Source organism: Phoxinus phoxinus (genome assembly GCF_949152265.1).
Source record: "Phoxinus phoxinus genome assembly, chromosome: 13".
Classification (NCBI taxonomy): domain Eukaryota; kingdom Metazoa; phylum Chordata; class Actinopteri; order Cypriniformes; family Leuciscidae; genus Phoxinus; species Phoxinus phoxinus.
Window position 1 is genome coordinate 20,418,748 of NC_136888.1, and position 18,732 is coordinate 20,437,479.

Below are 18,732 nucleotides of genomic sequence, written 5' to 3' on the forward strand. Positions count from 1 at the left end.
CCTCATTTGAAAGTGTTTACAGCTGATAATGTTAGTGTGAGTAAACAGAAATGATTTGAATGTTTCTACATTATTTTACTATGATAATCTTTAGTTTCTCCACACTACAATGCCCTGAATAAAATGTAATGAAATGACATAAAGCTAATAACATTATTTATCTTGGAGCAAATCTAGTTGTTTTAGTGGTGTTCTTTTGGAAATGAGGCAGAGAGCTTAATCCACAGCATTAACTTTCATGATTTATTTAAAGATTTGGATAAAGAATAACATACTGCTTGTATCTTCTATGATAACAGTGACCCGGCACCAATTATTACCACATTTTTGGATTATTTTGATTATATATATTTTTTTACATACAGATCCTTCATAGATTTGCAAATAACAAAGAGCAAAACTTTTTTCTAAAAATTAGCGGACAGCAACAGTTAGCAAGGTAGGATTGGTCAGTAACACTTTTAAGGCGGGGCTTAGCAAAGGGTTCATTCACAATGACCTCTCATGCAGCTGGAAAAGTCCCATTTATGGGGATTCATGCAGACATCACAATATATATATATTCATGCAGGCCTATGTAACATTTTGTATTGCAGACCTCATATACATAAGTGCTTTAGTATTTGCGGTTGGTGTAAACAGCATCGAAGAATAATGACATTCCCCATACTATAGGCTACCACTGCTGTTTAACCACTTTTTTATCGCTGAGCTAAAAATGAATCATTGACATTAGAAAAGAAGATACATTATTTAATTTTCTTATTATTAAATACTTATACTCACTCTTAGAGTCCAGGATAGATTACATCAATGACATCTGCTGACTGTCTCAAATGGTTAAATGAGTTTTAATTGGCTTTTTTTATTTATTTGCTGGGTGAACTCCTGTGCATTATCTTATCTGAGATGATTATGAGAGGAAAACCCTTGGGTTTATGAGCCAGTTTTCTCTCTTTGTTATACTCTTTTCACTTTATCCTCGTCACAGGCGACTAAGCAGAACATTGAACGTGACAGTGCACTTTAGTTTGGGCAGAAAAATGAGTTCTGGGATGCCAGCTCCTCGGTGTCAGTTCCCGTGCACTGGGAGCTCAGGGAAGAGCGGAGGTTCATTAATTCTAAAGAAAACAGTCAATTTCATTTTGTGCAGTATGATGCCGGCGGAGGTACCCACACGTCACCAACCTCTTTTCTTCATTACTTGGCTGTTTCTGTGAGAGCTTGAGTTGCTGTGTTGATAAAGTTAACATCTTTGGCCTAGCTGAGATTTTCTTAATCTCAAACGAATGTTTTCAGATGTGAAATGAATGCATCACAGTTTTTATATGAGGTGTTGAAATCAGGTTTATTAATGAAAGGGATGCATCCGACTAGTGAGAATTTTCAATGTATTTTTTTTTTGTTCCCCACTTGGATCTTTCACCTCAAAAGTTGATTTTTATATTCATTCTCTTTCAAACCTCTCTCAAAACCAAAAATGATATCTTTAACATTCGGGTTGCAATTTATCGCAGTTGATCCGTGATCAGTACGGACCAGTCCCCAGGGTTCGGCACGCATGTGCTTTGCGTAATAATTGCTAAATTTAATATCATAGAGTGAAAGTTAATCATTTGCACATGTCTTGACAATTTACACAAGCATGTAATGACCCCAAATGGAGGGAAAATAGTGGAGTAAAAGTAGGTACCTCACTTAAAATGTACTCAAGTAAAAGTAAAGTACACAATTGTAAACTGCTTATAAAAGTTAAGAGTCTTTCCTATTTAAATGCGAATCAGTGCAAGGCCATGTTGGTCAATATCAGCAGGGCTGCAGTGTGTCCTTTAGCAAGGACTGGTCAGCAGTTCTCTCTGATTTGCTTTGAGTTTGATTTGACTATTGTGCTTTAGTTTAGGATGCGGTTTGTGATGTCTGTTCTGTGCAGGGGGAACCTTGGAATTGCTCTTGCGTGAAATTTCTCTCTCTCTCTCTCTCTCTCTCCTCTCCCTCTTGATTTCAATTTCAGTTCTCTCTCCCTCGCTCTCTGATGGCTCATCTGAATTGTAAGCGCAGGTTCCACAGCTTGATTAGCATTCTGAGGATGTAGTCTAATGCAGATTTTGGATTGAGAGCAAGAACTTTGAAGTTAAGCTGAGTCTTCTTCGTTGTGGATGAGGGGAAGTTTATTTGGACAGACCCTCGACTCCTCGATTTTGACAGAGGGAGCGAGTCTACTCAACATGTACACTTCAGGCAGATCCACAGACCTCTCGGTGCTGCCCACAAGGCTATTAGCAACGAGACGTTTGATTGTAGATGGCGGTATTTATCCAATAAAGGAGCATTTATTGGCTCATTAGCCATTTCCACTCCCTAAAATAAATAAATAAATAAAATAATATATATATATATATATATATTACATGGTTTGCTATTCAAGTTATATTTAGATATTATAAAATCCCTGTTATAAAATAGTAAATCATCAAGAAATAAATGTTTGTAAAAGTTTAGCAGTCTTTGTATTTAAGTATGAAGAAAGAAAAGTTAAGAAGTGTCATGAAAAACAAAAACGTATTCAAATTACGAAGAATTACAAAGAAAGCTATAAAAAGCGCTCTTTTTATAATCAATGAAGCTGTTGGTCAGTTCAGTATGATAGTATAGAAGAGCAATGGTACGTTTAATAAGAGTAGAATATTAAAATTGTTCCCTATAAAACTTAGGTTGTTGTTGCCAATCAGAATCCACCTGTTAAAAGAGCTCAATCATTTAAAGTGACAGGCAACAGAACGGCAGTTGTTCTTGGAGTGAATGGGCCAGAGAATCAGAGTAAACACTAGTTTCTTAAAACCAATGTTAAGGCATGAAGAAATTCATAATAACCGAGAAAGTCAAAATTCAGAAAACATAGCAAATTCAGCCCCCCCCCCCATCCCCCCCTCATGACTTCAAAATCCATGATTACTGTGTGTTGCATATCCTGCAGCCGATTGGTATATGAATTGACTCTGTTCTAATCAGATTCCTCATTTAGCTTATTTCATAAACGTTAAGCCGTTTTGTGTAAGCTTTCTCTGATGAGCTAAATGGAATTCATGTAAGATGGAAGACATTTATTTCGAGAATGAGGGATTGTGAAACAAACATTCTTCCTTTTTCTTTCATTCACACACTTAATTTTATTCTCTTTCTCTCTCTCTATCACACACTATCTCTGTCACACATACAAACAACACAAAACCCAACAGTCCTGTTTACTTGATTTGATCTCTGCCAACAGAAGTGATAATTTTCCAGCTGATTGGTTAATAACTCACTCTTTTGTGTGCTGTGTTCTGTAGAGCATCTGTGCACCTGAATCGTTAGATGCAGTGTGAATGCACAGCATGACCAAAAACTATTCTATTCTATTCTATTCTATATGATGTGTGAATGCTGCTACTTTAATGTCACCAAGTTAACATTTTCTAGCTAACATGATTTTTTTGGAAATTGTAAAAAAATGGATTATGATACATTATAATGCTGACACACTTAGTATCTTAACCAATTGAGCAATGAAACTCTGTGGAGATGAAACAGGACGATTGGTGTACTAGTATCTCAATGGTACTACTGAGTGTGTGTCAGGCTGTCTTATAAAAAGTCTAGTGTCATTGCCACCCAGCCACTAGATGGCAGCGTCATTCCAATCTGCTTTAAGAGGGTAAATTTGTTCTGCTTGACTGGCTGCAGATATGAAATGGTGTTAAATGGAGATTGATTTATGGTTTTATATGTTAAATTCAGCATAACCATAAAATATGAGCAGCATATGGCTCGGTGTGAATGATACTTGCACATAAAATCTGATCTGGAACTTTTCAAAGTCGCATTCTTTGTTTCTGTTTAGAGAGCAAAATCACAAAAACTGTATGAACAAAAAATCAAATACTATGTTATTTGCTAATTTTAAACCTTCCAAGCTTCATCTGAACATGATTATTATTAAACAGAATACTGTTATGTGCAGTTTACTTGAGCACTATTTAATTGTGGCCTTGAAGACATACAAATACCATCTGAGCTTCCAGAAACACCTGGAAGTGTGAAAGAAAGCTGGATTTACATGGGAATTACTGAACAAAAGTGTGGCTGAGTTACGTCTGAGTCAGCATGAATGAAAAGACCCAATTTACTGTATCCAAATATACTCTACTGTAACACACTTTTCTCATCTTATGTACATGTCGAGGGTGTCGAATTGGAGCATTTTGTGTGTAGAGAGGCCTCTGTTTTCTGTCAGTGAACAAATGTGTGCTGTAATCTCCTGTTTTGGCTTCATTCTTCGCTAACATCCATGTAAAGAGATTCTTGTTATAAAATGTTTCACCCACACAGCCGTTCCTGCCTTTCACACACACACAGCAGGGAAACCGCCACTTAATGCTTTCTAGACCTGACAGCTTCTGCCTGTAATTAATGGCTGTTTAGACTGCATGTGCCTTCATGCATGCTTGTTCTAATTTTCTTTTCTTTTATTTCTACGTTTCTCTCCTTCCCTGATGCCTCTATCCTTCTCCCCACCTGACAGGTGCTGCTGAGCATAGTGCAACAACACTGCTGTATCCTCCCAGACAGGAACACAGGTAAAACCACACACCTGTCATTCAAATGCAATGGTGTGTTTAGGCCCAGCGCCAAAGGCCCTTCTGCTAACGGTGTGTCGACCAGTTTGTGTGTTAAACATGCCTGTATACGTTTTAGATTTGATGTGCTTGATTGGGCAGGTATATTTACTGAGGTACTCGCTGTGCATCTGTTCCAAAGACTCTGACTTGGCTAGTGTTGGTCTTCTGATGTAGATCCAGCTTCACATATGGCTCAAAATAGACCAAAAAAGGTTTAGTGGAGGGAAGGGCCTAATTTGATGACTTAGTGTGTTTGGATTGTACCTGTGCTTCTTGCACTTACAGTTTAATCCATTTAATTGTAACCATTTACACTAATTTTAGATAATTAAGCCCAGCATTTGTGAATGTACTTGGCAGTACAATGGACTGGAGGACTTTACATCTAAAACTAAACGCATTTGTTATTGTACACTGCTGTTTATCTACTAGTGAAGAGGCAATTTAAAAAAATATATAAATTTATCATTATGTACTATTTCACCCCCCCCCCATTATTCCAGTAAACATATAGAAACTAAAATTAAAGTAAATTTTCTTGAGAAGCAAAATGACATAAGATATTAAAGTTATTTAATTTTTTTTGTTTCAATATACATAAACATCACTAAAATACTGATTAAGAAAACGATTTGTAAATAACTTGAAGTGTGTACCTTTGTGTAATGAGGGAATCTATTTGGTCTTTAGGGTGATTGTAAGTGTGTTTATAAGTGTGTGTGTGTTCTGTTGTAGGGTGTGGGTTAGTCTGTAGTGTACTGTACTGTACTGTAGTGTAGTGTAATTAGTTGTATTTAAAAGAATAAGTCAATGATATGCCCCCATTTAGATAGCTAAAGTGTACAGTGCGTGTGGTTATAAGTAGGGTTTATTACAGTGGAGTTTTGAGTGTGCCATGGAAAGAGAATTAAGGAAATGAACAGGGGATCACATCACAATATCCTCCTCTAACACAGCCATGATGACAAACTAGAGACCTTACAGGAGATGCATTAATGCAGCCTCATCATAATCCACATGGCGGGGCGGATGATCACAAAACCGTCTCTGTTCTCCGTAAAGATTAAGTGTCCTTAATTTGTTTTTGTTTTCTCATTATGCATTCCTGTATTGTGTGTGCAGATGACTATGACAGCAAGGGCATTTGTCAAAACAAAGCTTGATAAACTAGCGTTCATCATTTTTTACATAATATGCCAAGTGGATTTCTCTGCTGGGGCATTTGTTCCCCTCTTTCACCACCTGTAATAACACAACAGAATGAGTTTACAGACTGAACCAGAGGTGCGTGTTTTAATTAGATAATTGCAGAAGATGCCAGGTGCTGTGTTGATTAAAAAAAAACAAAAAAACATTTCATGACATGTAGACCTTCAGTTTTTGCATTATAAATGCCTTAGAAATGCAGCAATTATTCACTGTTCTGCCTCCATTGGACATTTTGTATTAAACCATTGTGCCAATTCTGGAAGTTGGTGTTTTTACTCCCAGTGGATGTAGAGTCTGAATGAATTGGTGGTATTGCACCAGTGCTGTGGCCATGGTTTCATCCTGTTTCTATGGAGACAATGTAGACCATGTCAGTATAGGTTTACTATCATTTTATATCCATCTGAGAGCCATTTTACCTAATGCATCTAAAGCATTCACAGGCATCGTCCAATTTACATGTTAAATTTCAGGTTTGGCCTTTGCTTCGGAGCTGATCTCAAACTCCAGGCATTGAAGGTGGCCATCACAGAACTTCCCCTCATTATGCAAATTGGTGTCACTGATTTTTTTTTTTGTCACTCTCAGCTTTGTATAGACCTGTTGTAAGGCAGAAAGTAGCATCTGTGAGGACAAAGACACTGGCTCTGTCTTTCTCTGCGACATGAAGCGGGAGGCAGATGTTTAGGCTATATGTAGCAGCTTTTGATGACGAGGAAGAAAACACACTTGCTTCTGGCAATGAGCTAACAATACAGAAATAACACGAATTCAAGAATCAGTGAGTAAGTTGGAGTTATAAATGTGCTGTAAAGCAGAAAATGTTTTTTTCCTGACAGCTAACAACAGCCACCCACACTCTCTTCTGGTTCTGCTACAGCTGCGGGTGGCTGTGATAGTCCGCTACAGAATCATGTCACGAGGAGTGACACGTAAACACTTTACACCAGTGGACTTCTTAAATGAAGAGGCAAAGCACCCTCTCTTTTCCCCAGTGTACAGTGCACAGTTTCTTGTGCTAAAAGCTTATGGAGCACCTTATATTTTCAACAAGCACCAAGTACTTATTTACAGTGCAAAGTACATGCTGTTCTTTAAAACAGTTCACAATGATGTCTCATCTATTTTTTATTTCTTTTTAGATGTATTGATCAAAAATAGATAGCTTAAATATTGATTGTACAGCTATATAGTTTTTAATAAACAATTGTTTTTTACAAGATTTATCTTCCTTTTGGACCATTGCCTATAAAATCCTCAGCGTACACATGGAGGCAAACATTTCATTTTAAAATGCTTGTGTAAGAAAGACACTAGGACCTTACTGAGAATCTAGTGAGAAAAATTGAAGCAACTAAGATACTTTAAAAAGTGATCTATATACTATTCAGCCTCATATTTTATTACATTCCTTTTGTTTTATTGTTTTATTATCATTTTCTTATCCACATTTTCCTTAGAGAAAAACCACCTGCTTTAAACACTTCTTTATTCCTGGCTGTTTGACCCCATCATTGTCTCATTTGTTCTTGAACCACATTGTACGCCTGCAGCTCCTTTTGCCCTCATACTAGTAAATGATTCAAGGTGCGTCCGTGTGTGTTTGTGTGTGTGTGTGTGTGTGGCATACTCTGCTCTTAATAACCATGTTAATATTTCAGCATTACTTTCCACTGCTTTCACTGTTGGTGGTTTGGAAGAATTCAAGCAAAATTTATTTTGTATATTAGAGTTTCTATCGTTAAATAACAGAATTTCCCATTTGCTCTTGTGAATGACTTTCTTGTATATGCTAATGTTTTGATTAGTCTGCAGAGGTGCAAAGTTTATAAGCAAAGTTTTTTTTTGGAATTGCTGATGTTCCACAAAACTTTTTGTGTGGCCCTGCTTTGCATTCTTAGAAGAGTGTTTGTATCGATTTTTCAGTCCCTGTAGGGGTGATGTGCACTCTCTCTCTCTCTCTTTCTGTCTGATATAAAGATTGTAGTCGACAGAGAAAACCCTCCCCTTGCTTCCTCTCCCCTCTATGTCATGTTCATTCAGATTTTAGGACATCATGTAGTGTTAGTGTTTCATCAGCATGTAGTGGGAGTCCTGCTAATGAAAATTGCTATAGAGAAACAAATTTGTCCTGTATATAATGGCCAAGGTCATTTTCTTTCCAGTAAATGCACTCTTGAAATGCATCTAAAGTAGGGGAGGATGATAAAAAAGGATATTCACAGTATATTTATAATGATTTTGCTAGACATAAAAAATGAAGAAATATTGTGATGATTTTAACAAATTTTTTATTTAGACATTCAGTTAGGATTTAGAGCATTAGAAAAATTTCAAATACTTGTGTTGGTAGATGTGCTGTTTGGCACTATGGCTTAATTAAAATAAATCGGCTTATTATAATTGTCTAAAAATCACCCACTTTAGCTTTTATGAAAGCAAATATGATTTTTTTGATATGGTATATCTTATTTCAGAAAGCCACTTACCGGTATGTTATTGATAGTCTAAGGGTTGGTTGGTGCATATGACAAAAAGTTTGGTCCCACTTTATATTAAGTGGCCCTAATACCGGTGAACTTACATGGTAACTACATGTGTACATAGTATGTAACTACAGTGTAAGTACACATTAGTACATAGTATCTACAACTGTAACATTTGCGTAACTACACATATGTAACAACCCTCAGAATGGTATGTGTAAGTACAAATGTGTAACAGGACATTGGTAACAAAATTTTTTCACTTCAGTAAGTACACATGTGTAACAGTAATTATGTAACTACATTTTGTAACAACAATATGTAGCCTATTTGTTGTTCCACTTCCACATGCAGTTTTAGATACTGCAGTTACCAGTTGGAATACATGTATTTATGACTGGCAGGACTAATGTTGAATTACAACTAAAGTTTCACCTTGTGATACCAGTGTTACATGGTAACTCCTCAGGAACTGTCCACTTAATATAAAGTGTAATTGTTAAGGTAATTGTTGTGTACATCAGTGTCGTTACATGATAATTCCATAGGAACTGTCCACTTGTTGGAAATTAAATACATTTATACCCAAACTGGTAACTGCAGTATCTAAGACTGCATGTGGAAGTGGAACAACAAATAGGCTACATATTGTTGTTACAAAATGTAGTTACACATGTGTACTTACTAATGTGAAAAAAGTGTTGTTACCAATGTCCTGTTACACATTTGTACTTACACATACCATTACGTGGGTTGTTACAACATATAGTTACACTAATAATACAGTTGTAGATACTATGTACTAATGTGTACTTACACTGTAGTTACATACTATGTACACATGTAGTTACCATGTAAGTTCACAGGTATTAGGGCCACTTAATATAAAGTGGGACCAAAAGTTTAATTTAAAAGTTAAAAGTCAATATTTTTAATGACTCTATTCATGCGTGTGTACTATATAAATATGTTTGTGTCATTACTATTCAAATGTGATTTTACCGATTTTAAGAGTGAAATCTGTACATTTTATATTGTCACGACCTGCCCCGATACTTAAAGTTGAATATCCAAATGCAGCTTTATTGAAGGTAATCCTTAGTAATTCATAATCCCTTAAACAAGCATAAGGTCAAAACCATGGGGAAACTAGGTCCAAGACACAGGGAACCAGGATAACACTCAGAAATGCAGTAACACTTAACAAGATTTGTAATGAATGATAGAAAACACAGGGTTTATATAGCCAGGGTTAACAAGAAAAATGAGACACAGGTGGATGTAATCAGACAAAATGAGTCCGGGCAATGGGTTGTGGGATGTGTAGTCCATGGTGATAAAACCAAAACGGAAGGAGTGCCCTCTGGTGGAAATCAAGGGCACTCCAGCTGGTGGATGGAACATGTACAGTATATGCTAAAAGTTTATTTTGTCAATTGTTAGTAGTGCAGTAGCATATACGTCACATCAATAATTAATTCAGTGTATTGTTGATGAAATGTTTAGGCAACTTACAAAAGCCGGTCTGATTAGTTTCTGAGAAAGAGTAAATAAAATGAAACGAGAGGAGAAAAAAGTGGAGAGTGAGGGGTGAGAAGAGGTGCATTGTCTGAGGAGTAGTTGATTCCTCTGATTTGATGGGAGGATGAGAGCATTATATTGAGGTGAAGAGGTGAAGACAGAATGGTGTGCATGAAGTGACTCTCGCTATATGCAGTGAGTGGCAAGTGCTCAGCAAATGAAAGCAAACGAAAGTGTGTGTGCTTTAAAATGTGAAGTACGATTTCTGTGTCATCTTCTCTTGTAGTATTTTCACGATACTGGAATTTAATATGATAACTTGAAAAATATCGATATTCGATACCATTTTTGATACCACTGGGAAAACTGCCATACAGATAATTTATTATTATCTCATAATTTTTTGATAGTTTGGGTAATTTGGTTGTAATAGCTTACACACAGCATAGGCTTTATTTGAATTGTAAAACTAAATTTTTTAACTATTTACATTCCAAAACCGACTGTACCTGAATACTCGGCAGGACGGGCATTTTGACATAATTTTGTATGTATTTGACCGTTTAAGCACAATAAGCCAAGAAAAATAGGTAAATTTGGACATTTGCGAGCTGTGTTAGAGGCGGCTTTATGAGAGCGCCACTTATATAGATAAGTTGTGCGAGCGCTTTTGATGTGAGCACGAAACCTGTGGGAATGACAAAAACAATGCGAAATACAAGCACTATTTAACCGGAGCGAATGAGACGAGTGAGTGACCGGATGCATGCGTTTGTCATTTAGCTGTCGGAAAGAAGAGAGTGTGAGAACGTGCAGTTTGGTATCAATACAGTGCATAAATGGAGTATTGGAACCGTTCAGATATTTCAGTATTGATACATATTTTTTGACAACACTATTCTTTTGTGATGGAAATTATATTATTCGTCTATGCATAATACACATGCAGAGAGGGGATGTTGGTGGCACCGCACACACCTACACAGAGGGGATAGGATGGTTCGCAAACATGAGGGAGAGGAGGAGATAGAATGGAAGTGGGGGAAAGGAAATCACGATGCTGCACAGGAAATTAGATGTGGAGAGCTTGATATGGTTCTGCTGTGTGTTTGACCTGTCTGAGTCAGCGCTCAGACCTGATCTGACCTTGAACGGCATGGCCAGAGAGCTCAGGACCCCATCACACAGCTCATCAGCACTGCTGACCCCCAAAAGGACAAGGGAACTACCGCGGTTGTGCGGATTTACTAATCCATTATAAAGGATCACATGTTGTTGGTTTCTAGTTGGATATGTAAATCAGGGAAACATGGGACAGTCTGGAAGGTTTAGGGGTTACAGTAAGAAGTTTGATGGATCAGTATGATCTGTTGAAGGTCAAAAAGGAAGAATGACTGATGACTAGGGGCGAGTGTGAGAATGATTTGGGTCAGTGATGGAACTGTCACTTGTCCAACCAATTGTTATTGTGAGTTATTTTGATTTAAACATGTCACAACACTATATATACACTACCTTTCAGAGTTTGGGGCTGAATTTATTTGATCAAAAAACACAAAACGAATTTGAAATATGACAATTCTATTTTTTACAATGTAATTTATTCCTTTGATGGCAAAGGTACATTTTCAGCATCATTACTCCAGTCTTCAGTGTCACATGATCCTTCAGAAATCATTCTAATATGCTGGTTTGCTGCTCTAGAAACATTTTTTCTTATTGTTACCAATGATTAAATTTTTGTGGAAACCATGATGCATGCTATTATTTGATTAATGACAAATTCGAAAACACCGTTTTTATTTGAAATAGAAATCTTTTGTAACATTTTTTTAAATTATTTAAACTATTTACATGGACCAGAGAGAATAATGGCAAGGAAAGTAAAAATGTAAACGGCTAAACTAAACGTGCCTGCAGAAAAATATCCTTATTGTTAAGTGTTGAACAGTAGTTTAATAATTTATAAACAGCCTTTGCCCTTTCTCTACTCTGACCAATATAAAGAAGAAAAACCAAACAAATATTGCTTTGTATAATTTTTTGAAAGTGTATCCACCCAAACTCTTCTCTCTTCCTCCTTCCCCTGAGCCTGTTGAGCAGACAGTCATGAAGACAGATGGCTGTTATTAGAAGGTATAGGGCCTGGAGAGCGCAGGATTCCACTTCAGTCACTGCTGGCCATAGACCACGAGCTCATTAAAAAAATGGAATGGTGTGATTTTGTTCACACCTGCTTCAGCTGCGGCCAAAACTTCAAGCAGATGCACACACACAAACACAGATGCACACATGCAGAGGATTTCACAAAGAGACGCATGCACCCACGCACAAAAACAAACACAGATGTGCACATATAGTTCCTTTCACCCGTACTATACAAAGGACATCTACAATTTGACTGTGATATGGCTTCTTCAATGTGTGAATATACATGAGCATTTAAAACGGTAAAGCTTATATAGTTTAATGGGTCATTAACATTTACACAATCATTTAAGATGAAATTAAGAGTTTAAAGTCTTGAATTCACATTTCCACCCCATTTTATATCTGTAATAATATGACATACACTAATGTTCAAAAAGTTTGTAGTCGGTAAGATTTTTTCTTTTTTTAAAGAAAGAAAATTATACGTTTATTCAGCAAGGTTATAAATTGGTCAAAAGTGACAGAAAATACATTTATAATGTGACAAAAGTCTCTATTTCAAATAAATGCTGTTTTCTTGAATTTTATGTTCATCAAAGAATCCTGAAAAAATGTATCATGGTTTCCCAAAAAAAATTTAAACCGCACTAGGGTTTTCAAAATTGAAATAAGACATTCTTGAACCCAAAATCAGCATATTATTATAATTTTTGAAGGATCATGTGACATCGAGACTGGAGTAATGATGCTGAAAATTCAGCTTTGCATGACAGGAATATATTTTCAAATATATTAGAATAGAAAACAGTTATTTTAAATTATTAAATAAATAAATAAATTATAGACAGTGTGTAAATAACTGTTTTGTTTTTCATGCTGCAAAGAGGAACAATTTGAAGTTGACTGTTTGGTCACTGTCTTGAATTACTGATAAATTATCAATTCAGAAACAGGTTTCAGCTGAAATGTTTTTTTACCGTAATTAGAATTACAGTATTAAGGGATTCAACAATGTATAATTTTTGTATAACTGTCAATTTTGGTTTAATGACTACTTTAAGTGTATGTTTCTTTCCTGATGTTTCATCAGTGAGGAGGATAATGGCGATTTTAGTTTCCTCTTCTGTTAAATCAAATATATAACAAACAGTTTCAAACTAATACATAATAAAGGTTTAGATATTGTTTGTATGTGTGTTTAGGCTATTTCTAATATTAGGACTATATATAATATAATAATATAATATTAGGGGGTATCATGAATTCAACAAGCACAAATTAGCCCCTTAGAGGAATGACCTGATCTGTCTTAAAGACTGCAACATATTGGCAGCCGCTGTCTCCTGTGATGGCCATTAATACCATTAGATGGTGCTGTAGACTCGTTTTACCAGTTTAATGTCAAATTACACAAAGAGGATCTGTAATGATCCATCACAGCTCTATAATTAAATCACTTTAAAGGTTTATAGTTTTTAATCAGGTTCTCATAGAACGAGGGCTTTCTCCCCTCAGGACATTAGTCTCCTCAGGGCAGCGAGGATTGTGGGAACTTGAACTGTTCTCAGGGAAAATGGGTTCTCTAACAAAGTAATGGATTCTTAAAGTAAGCATATTCATATACAAAATGTTTCCATGCTTATATGTCCACCTTTTAAAAAAAAATTGAAAGTAATTGTTCTTAAATTAACAACAAGTTTTTACATTTTAATCGTCCCCGTTTGGGTGGCAATACAACCTGTCCAGCACTCATCAAAACGGTGGATGTCTTATCCAGTTTCATTCTTTTTTCCTTTATCTTTTTTATTTTTTTATTCTTTTTAAACCTCATGTACTACTGGAAAGTCAAATCTGAATCTCTAGATAAGAACCAGCTTATAACATCACCAATCACCATGGCCATTTGTGTATTGGTTGTCATAGAAACCAAGCTTGATCTTTCAGATGCATAGCAAAATATGTTAGTGTTTTGAAACATTGTGGATAGTGATGAAGATGACGATGAGGGAGAGGCCGGAAGGAATCTTAGCAGGATTCCAGACTAGAAAATTATTTGGGTAGCCATTGGCTCCTATAATGTAAACATTTGAGGGCCAAATCATTTTTATTTGACAGAATTGCTGAATAAAGATGGTTGTTTAGAAGCACATTAGTTCCTATTTGATGCTGTCATTGTGATCTTGATTTTTAGTGAATGCATATTTATGTTTGTAATATTTCACTACTGTATTTATAAATGTCATTGTGTTTTGTAAGAATGTTTGTTTCTGCCTGTCTGAAAAAGTCAAATATTGTGTTGATTATTTATCAAATGTCACCTTCCTTACCGTTTTTTTCTTACGATTGGACCTTTAAGCTAAACGGTGACCAATAATATTTGTTGTGTAATATTTGAATGCCATTTGCACCAATTGAACCATTTATTGCAACAGACCACTATTGAAAATATGTAAATACATAATTTCGAATCGGACAGAAAAATGATTCACGATTCAGTGAGGGAGTCGGTTAGGAACTAATGCTTCTAAATAATTCACTCACTGACAGTCTAATTCAAAGCGCTAACTCATGAGAATGTTTTGTGACTCTTTTTGACAGAATCATTACAAAGAACCAGTTCATAACTAGAGTCACGAAGCAAGGATCACAGCTCGTGCTCTGTTCTTTTTTGACACGCACTCTTAAAAATGCAGAAAGAACTTTTCAGTGAACAGTTAATAACAGAACCATTTTCCTCTTAGTGTGTAGAACGTTTTATTAATCTAAAGAACATTTTCCATTATAAAGAACATTTTGTGCAATGGAAAGGTTCTCTGGATGTTAAAGGTTCTTCATGGAACCATGGATGCCAATAAATATTTTTTATTGTTGTGTAAAGATGTAATAAACTAACAGCACTTCACAAGATGATATTGGACGAAACCGCAACAAACTAAGTTGTCCAGATTACAACTTTTAAATTATTGTTGCAATTTTTTCCCTTTTATTCAGTCTGGTGCCCTTCTAAGTGTGAGGATTCCTCAAAGCAATCATCTACAATTACTTTAACATAATTACTTTTTTCATCCTAGTTGACCCCTAGACAGCGAGTCAGTATGGAAATGTCTATTGTCTTCCGAGGTGACAGAAAATCAGATGGTGGTGCCAAATAAGTGGAGAAGATTCTCGACTACGTTGGTTGAATTTAAATGCAGACGATTTTTTTTCTCTCTGTTTGAAACCATGGCATGTGTATTTCAGCGATAATCCCTGGAATCATTCAAGAGAAGCAGTAATAAGCTTGAACAAATGTAAGCAGGAAGGATCAAGACTGAGGATGTATCTTGCTTTGCATTCGAACAACGTACCTCTTTCCCAGAGCTGACTTATGAAGGTCAATACTCTCCCTGAACTTTAGAGAGTTTGCCTCACTACAATCAAATGTCAGTCTTGTGTGGATGTCCTAAAACAATATACTCAAGAACATTTTACAAGAATACACTGAAGTCACTTGAATTTTTTATCTGGACAGACACACAAAGTGCTCTTTTCTTTTGGGTTTAGAATATGAAGTGATTTCAAAGGGGAAGCCTTTCAGTTGTGTGCTGATGCAATAGCGGAAAACTTTCTTTTTCATTTCACACTTCAACACGTTTTGTTGATTTTTATGGATCCTCAGCAAACTTTATTTAAATTGATTTAAAAAGTATTTAAATTATTGAATTATTATTAATATATTAAAAAAACCACTATCACTAATCAAAATTAAATAGCTAAAAATTAACACATAAAAGGGATTTTTTTTTCTTCTCAATAACTATTGTTTTTATTGAACAACATACAGTTTTGGATTGCAGAACATCACTTCTGGAATCACAAAATTAATGTATTTACTATTTTGAATTAATTATCCACATTAATAGATTCAATATATCAATTAAAAAAAGTTTGAAAACATGCAGCTTTGTCCTAATTACAGCCAGCAGCAATACCGGAAATATAATTGCATATTTGTGTATATACACCACCGAGCTAGAGTGAAAAGTCCTGCAGTGAACTGGAATAATATGATTCCTTAGACCTGTCGATCCCATATGCAAACACAAAAAAAGATTCAGACCAGTGCCAAATAAACAAATAAACTCTCGTTTTAATGTCCCCTGTCAGGATAAACACACTAACCATAATCCATCAGGCTGTCATGGCGCCAGATGTGGGGGTAAATATCATAAAACGATGCCGTTTGCTGCATCACAGACTCCCTAATGAAGTCAGAGGAGCCATCCTGTTGGATGTTCATTAATCTTAAGCTCCCTTTGTGAGCTAAAGCCTCAAACCATCGTCTGAAGTCAGGATCACTGACTTTAACACAATAATTTTCATGTATTGATTTTGTTGTTGTTGTTGTTGTTGTTCATTGGGTTTTGAGATATAGCGAAGGCCTTTCAGATGTGAATGAGCTAGGTGGCCTCCTGATAGGAGTTTGTGAATATGTTGGTATTCAGTATCCATTTATTTCCCTGTAATCAAACTGTGCTTGAAAGTAATTGCATTCGCTAATTTCTTGCATTGTTAACCATGAAGAAAATTTGAACGGATTTCAATTTATCCCTCTCATTAAGGTGACTTTCAGCAGAGAGAGTGATATCTCCCTAATTAAATAAATAGATAAATAAATAAACATGTTTAAGTAAGACTTAAAGAGAGCCTCTTTGGTTCTAATCAGTATTCGTAGCTAGTTTAAACCCGTACATATTGTGTGTGTGGGAAAACTGGTAAACTAGCCCTTGATGTCAGATGTCGCAGTTATACATCACTGCATGTCCGCTTTGAGGCACGTGTGAATTATCCGCTTACGATGTGGTGCTGGCAGAGTTTTGTTATTTGGATAGGAAAAATAATTGAAGCTGAGAGCTCCGTTGCCATTTGAAAAAGGAGAATTGTTTACAAAGCTCCTGAAAAGGTTAGGCATACATAAATACTGTAATAATGTGCTAGTGAGGTGAGGTTAGCACATCGGCATGTCACGGCCTCAGGTTCATTCAGATTTTCACAGAGGCAGGAGGAGCAGATGGTGTCAGTCCGGGATATTATACACGGCTAGCATGTCTTTACAGATGCATACAAGTTATTAAGCTTTACATTTTCAACTTTAGGGTAATACGCCTTGAAATTAAAACATGCCGAACTGAATTGCTGCTGTCTCTGTTGCTCGTTCATGTGGAGAAGTCATTCTTTCCTCTTTGTCATTGTGCCTAAGGCCTCCATTTTCTATTGTTCGTACTATTCTGTCCTCTGCTGGAATATCCCCGTTGCGCTGCCACGCCACAAGACTGTGAGAAATGCTAGCCAAACAGTAGGTTGGAAGTACAGTAAATGACCATTATGTTTGTTTCTGGGGTCCACACTGTCACAGGAAACCGAGCCAAGAAAAAGGTTGAGTGTACAGTAGCGACTAGAAAGAGAAACAACAATAATGTTAGAAGCATAAGCGGTGAACAAACTCAACGCAGCATTAATATAACTTATTGTTTTAGAGAAAGTTGGCTTTACTAGGTGAAGGAACAGTAATTTTCAGTAACAGTCATTTGTGATTCTCTTGCATGCTATAATTTTTTTTGTGCCATTTACATTTATGTTCTTCTATACAAAAGATGTGTAAAAGATTTTAATGAGTTTGTAGGATTAATACTAGACGAATGTCAGAGTATCGTGTGCGTTTGTCATGTCCCCACCAATTTAAAGTTGTACTTTGTACTGATTATGAAATTGAGAAAAAAAACTGGCTGGAATGAGTAACAATATTCCTTTATTTAGGGGAGAAAACGATGTGATCAAAAAGAGGGAGTTAAGCTTGTTAGCATTGGCCTGTTTGCCCCTCCTGGTAGGTGCTGTAACTACGCCATCTGTTTTTTTCTTGTTCTTTACAGACATTAAAGTTCTTTACAACATTCATACAATTGGCTAGCCTAGAAATCTAGACACACCCTAACTGCAGGACATTTTATTTTGCAGCCAGTTACATCTAGCAACTCTCCGATGGCTTGCGAGCTGGAAAAACCAAACTCTAGTCAGGCCAATCATATCGTGTAGTCGGTGACGGCAGAGTTGCGTGTGAATTCCCTGCTACTTGAAAATGTATGTCTGCTGCTGCTGGTGAACAGCGGTCTTTTGAATTGGCTTTGGCTCTGGAAGACTTGGAGTGTCGAATGGAGCTTTTCTTTGAGAAAAGAACAAAGAACGGCACTGAAGTCATTCTTAAAAAGGAAGAGGTGTTCGGAGTTTTGCGGATCGGATACGGCAAAAGTTTAATCTATCAATTAGCTCCGCTGGTGGGAAAACGCATGCATAGTGGCTCTGACTACGTCACCTTCTTCGTTGTTTCGGTTGGTTGTAGCGCTATCCTATTCCGTGAAGAGGAAATTTGAAAGACAACCGTTTATCCCGCCCCTGGGATTGAGCCCTGCCAATGGTGTGTTCCCAGACCCAACATCTTCATGTGGGTCTGGCTTGTCAGGCTAACAATTGCCTGTATATTCTGATTAAAAAAATGTTTTGCATGCACATAAACCACAATTATTTTATTTTATTTGATAAATTAAATAAATGTTATTCATTTTATAAATTGTTGCATTGGCCCACTAGTGTGCTGAACATTCACATATATATTATTTCAATTCCCTTCTCATAGATTTATGTAGTTCCGAGATATTTGTGTCTGTTTGTAC

General features: G+C 36.3%; 1 protein-coding gene across 3 annotated transcripts in view; it reads left to right on the plus strand.

Annotated features, from left to right (window-relative positions):
- The window catches only part of dlgap2a (discs, large homolog-associated protein 2a), a 136,385-nt gene that overhangs the window by 6,121 nt on the left and 111,532 nt on the right, over nucleotides 1-18,732 (plus strand). For 2 of the 3 annotated variants that reach the window (XM_079631937.1, XM_079631938.1), the window contains exon 2: nucleotides 4,562-4,616. The exons of the other annotated variant lie outside the window; for it this stretch is intronic. In XM_079631937.1, the coding sequence (XP_079488063.1) occupies nucleotides 4,562-4,616 (55 nt within the window). The remainder of the gene's footprint in view (nucleotides 1-4,561; nucleotides 4,617-18,732) is intronic. 3 annotated transcript variants of the gene reach the window in all.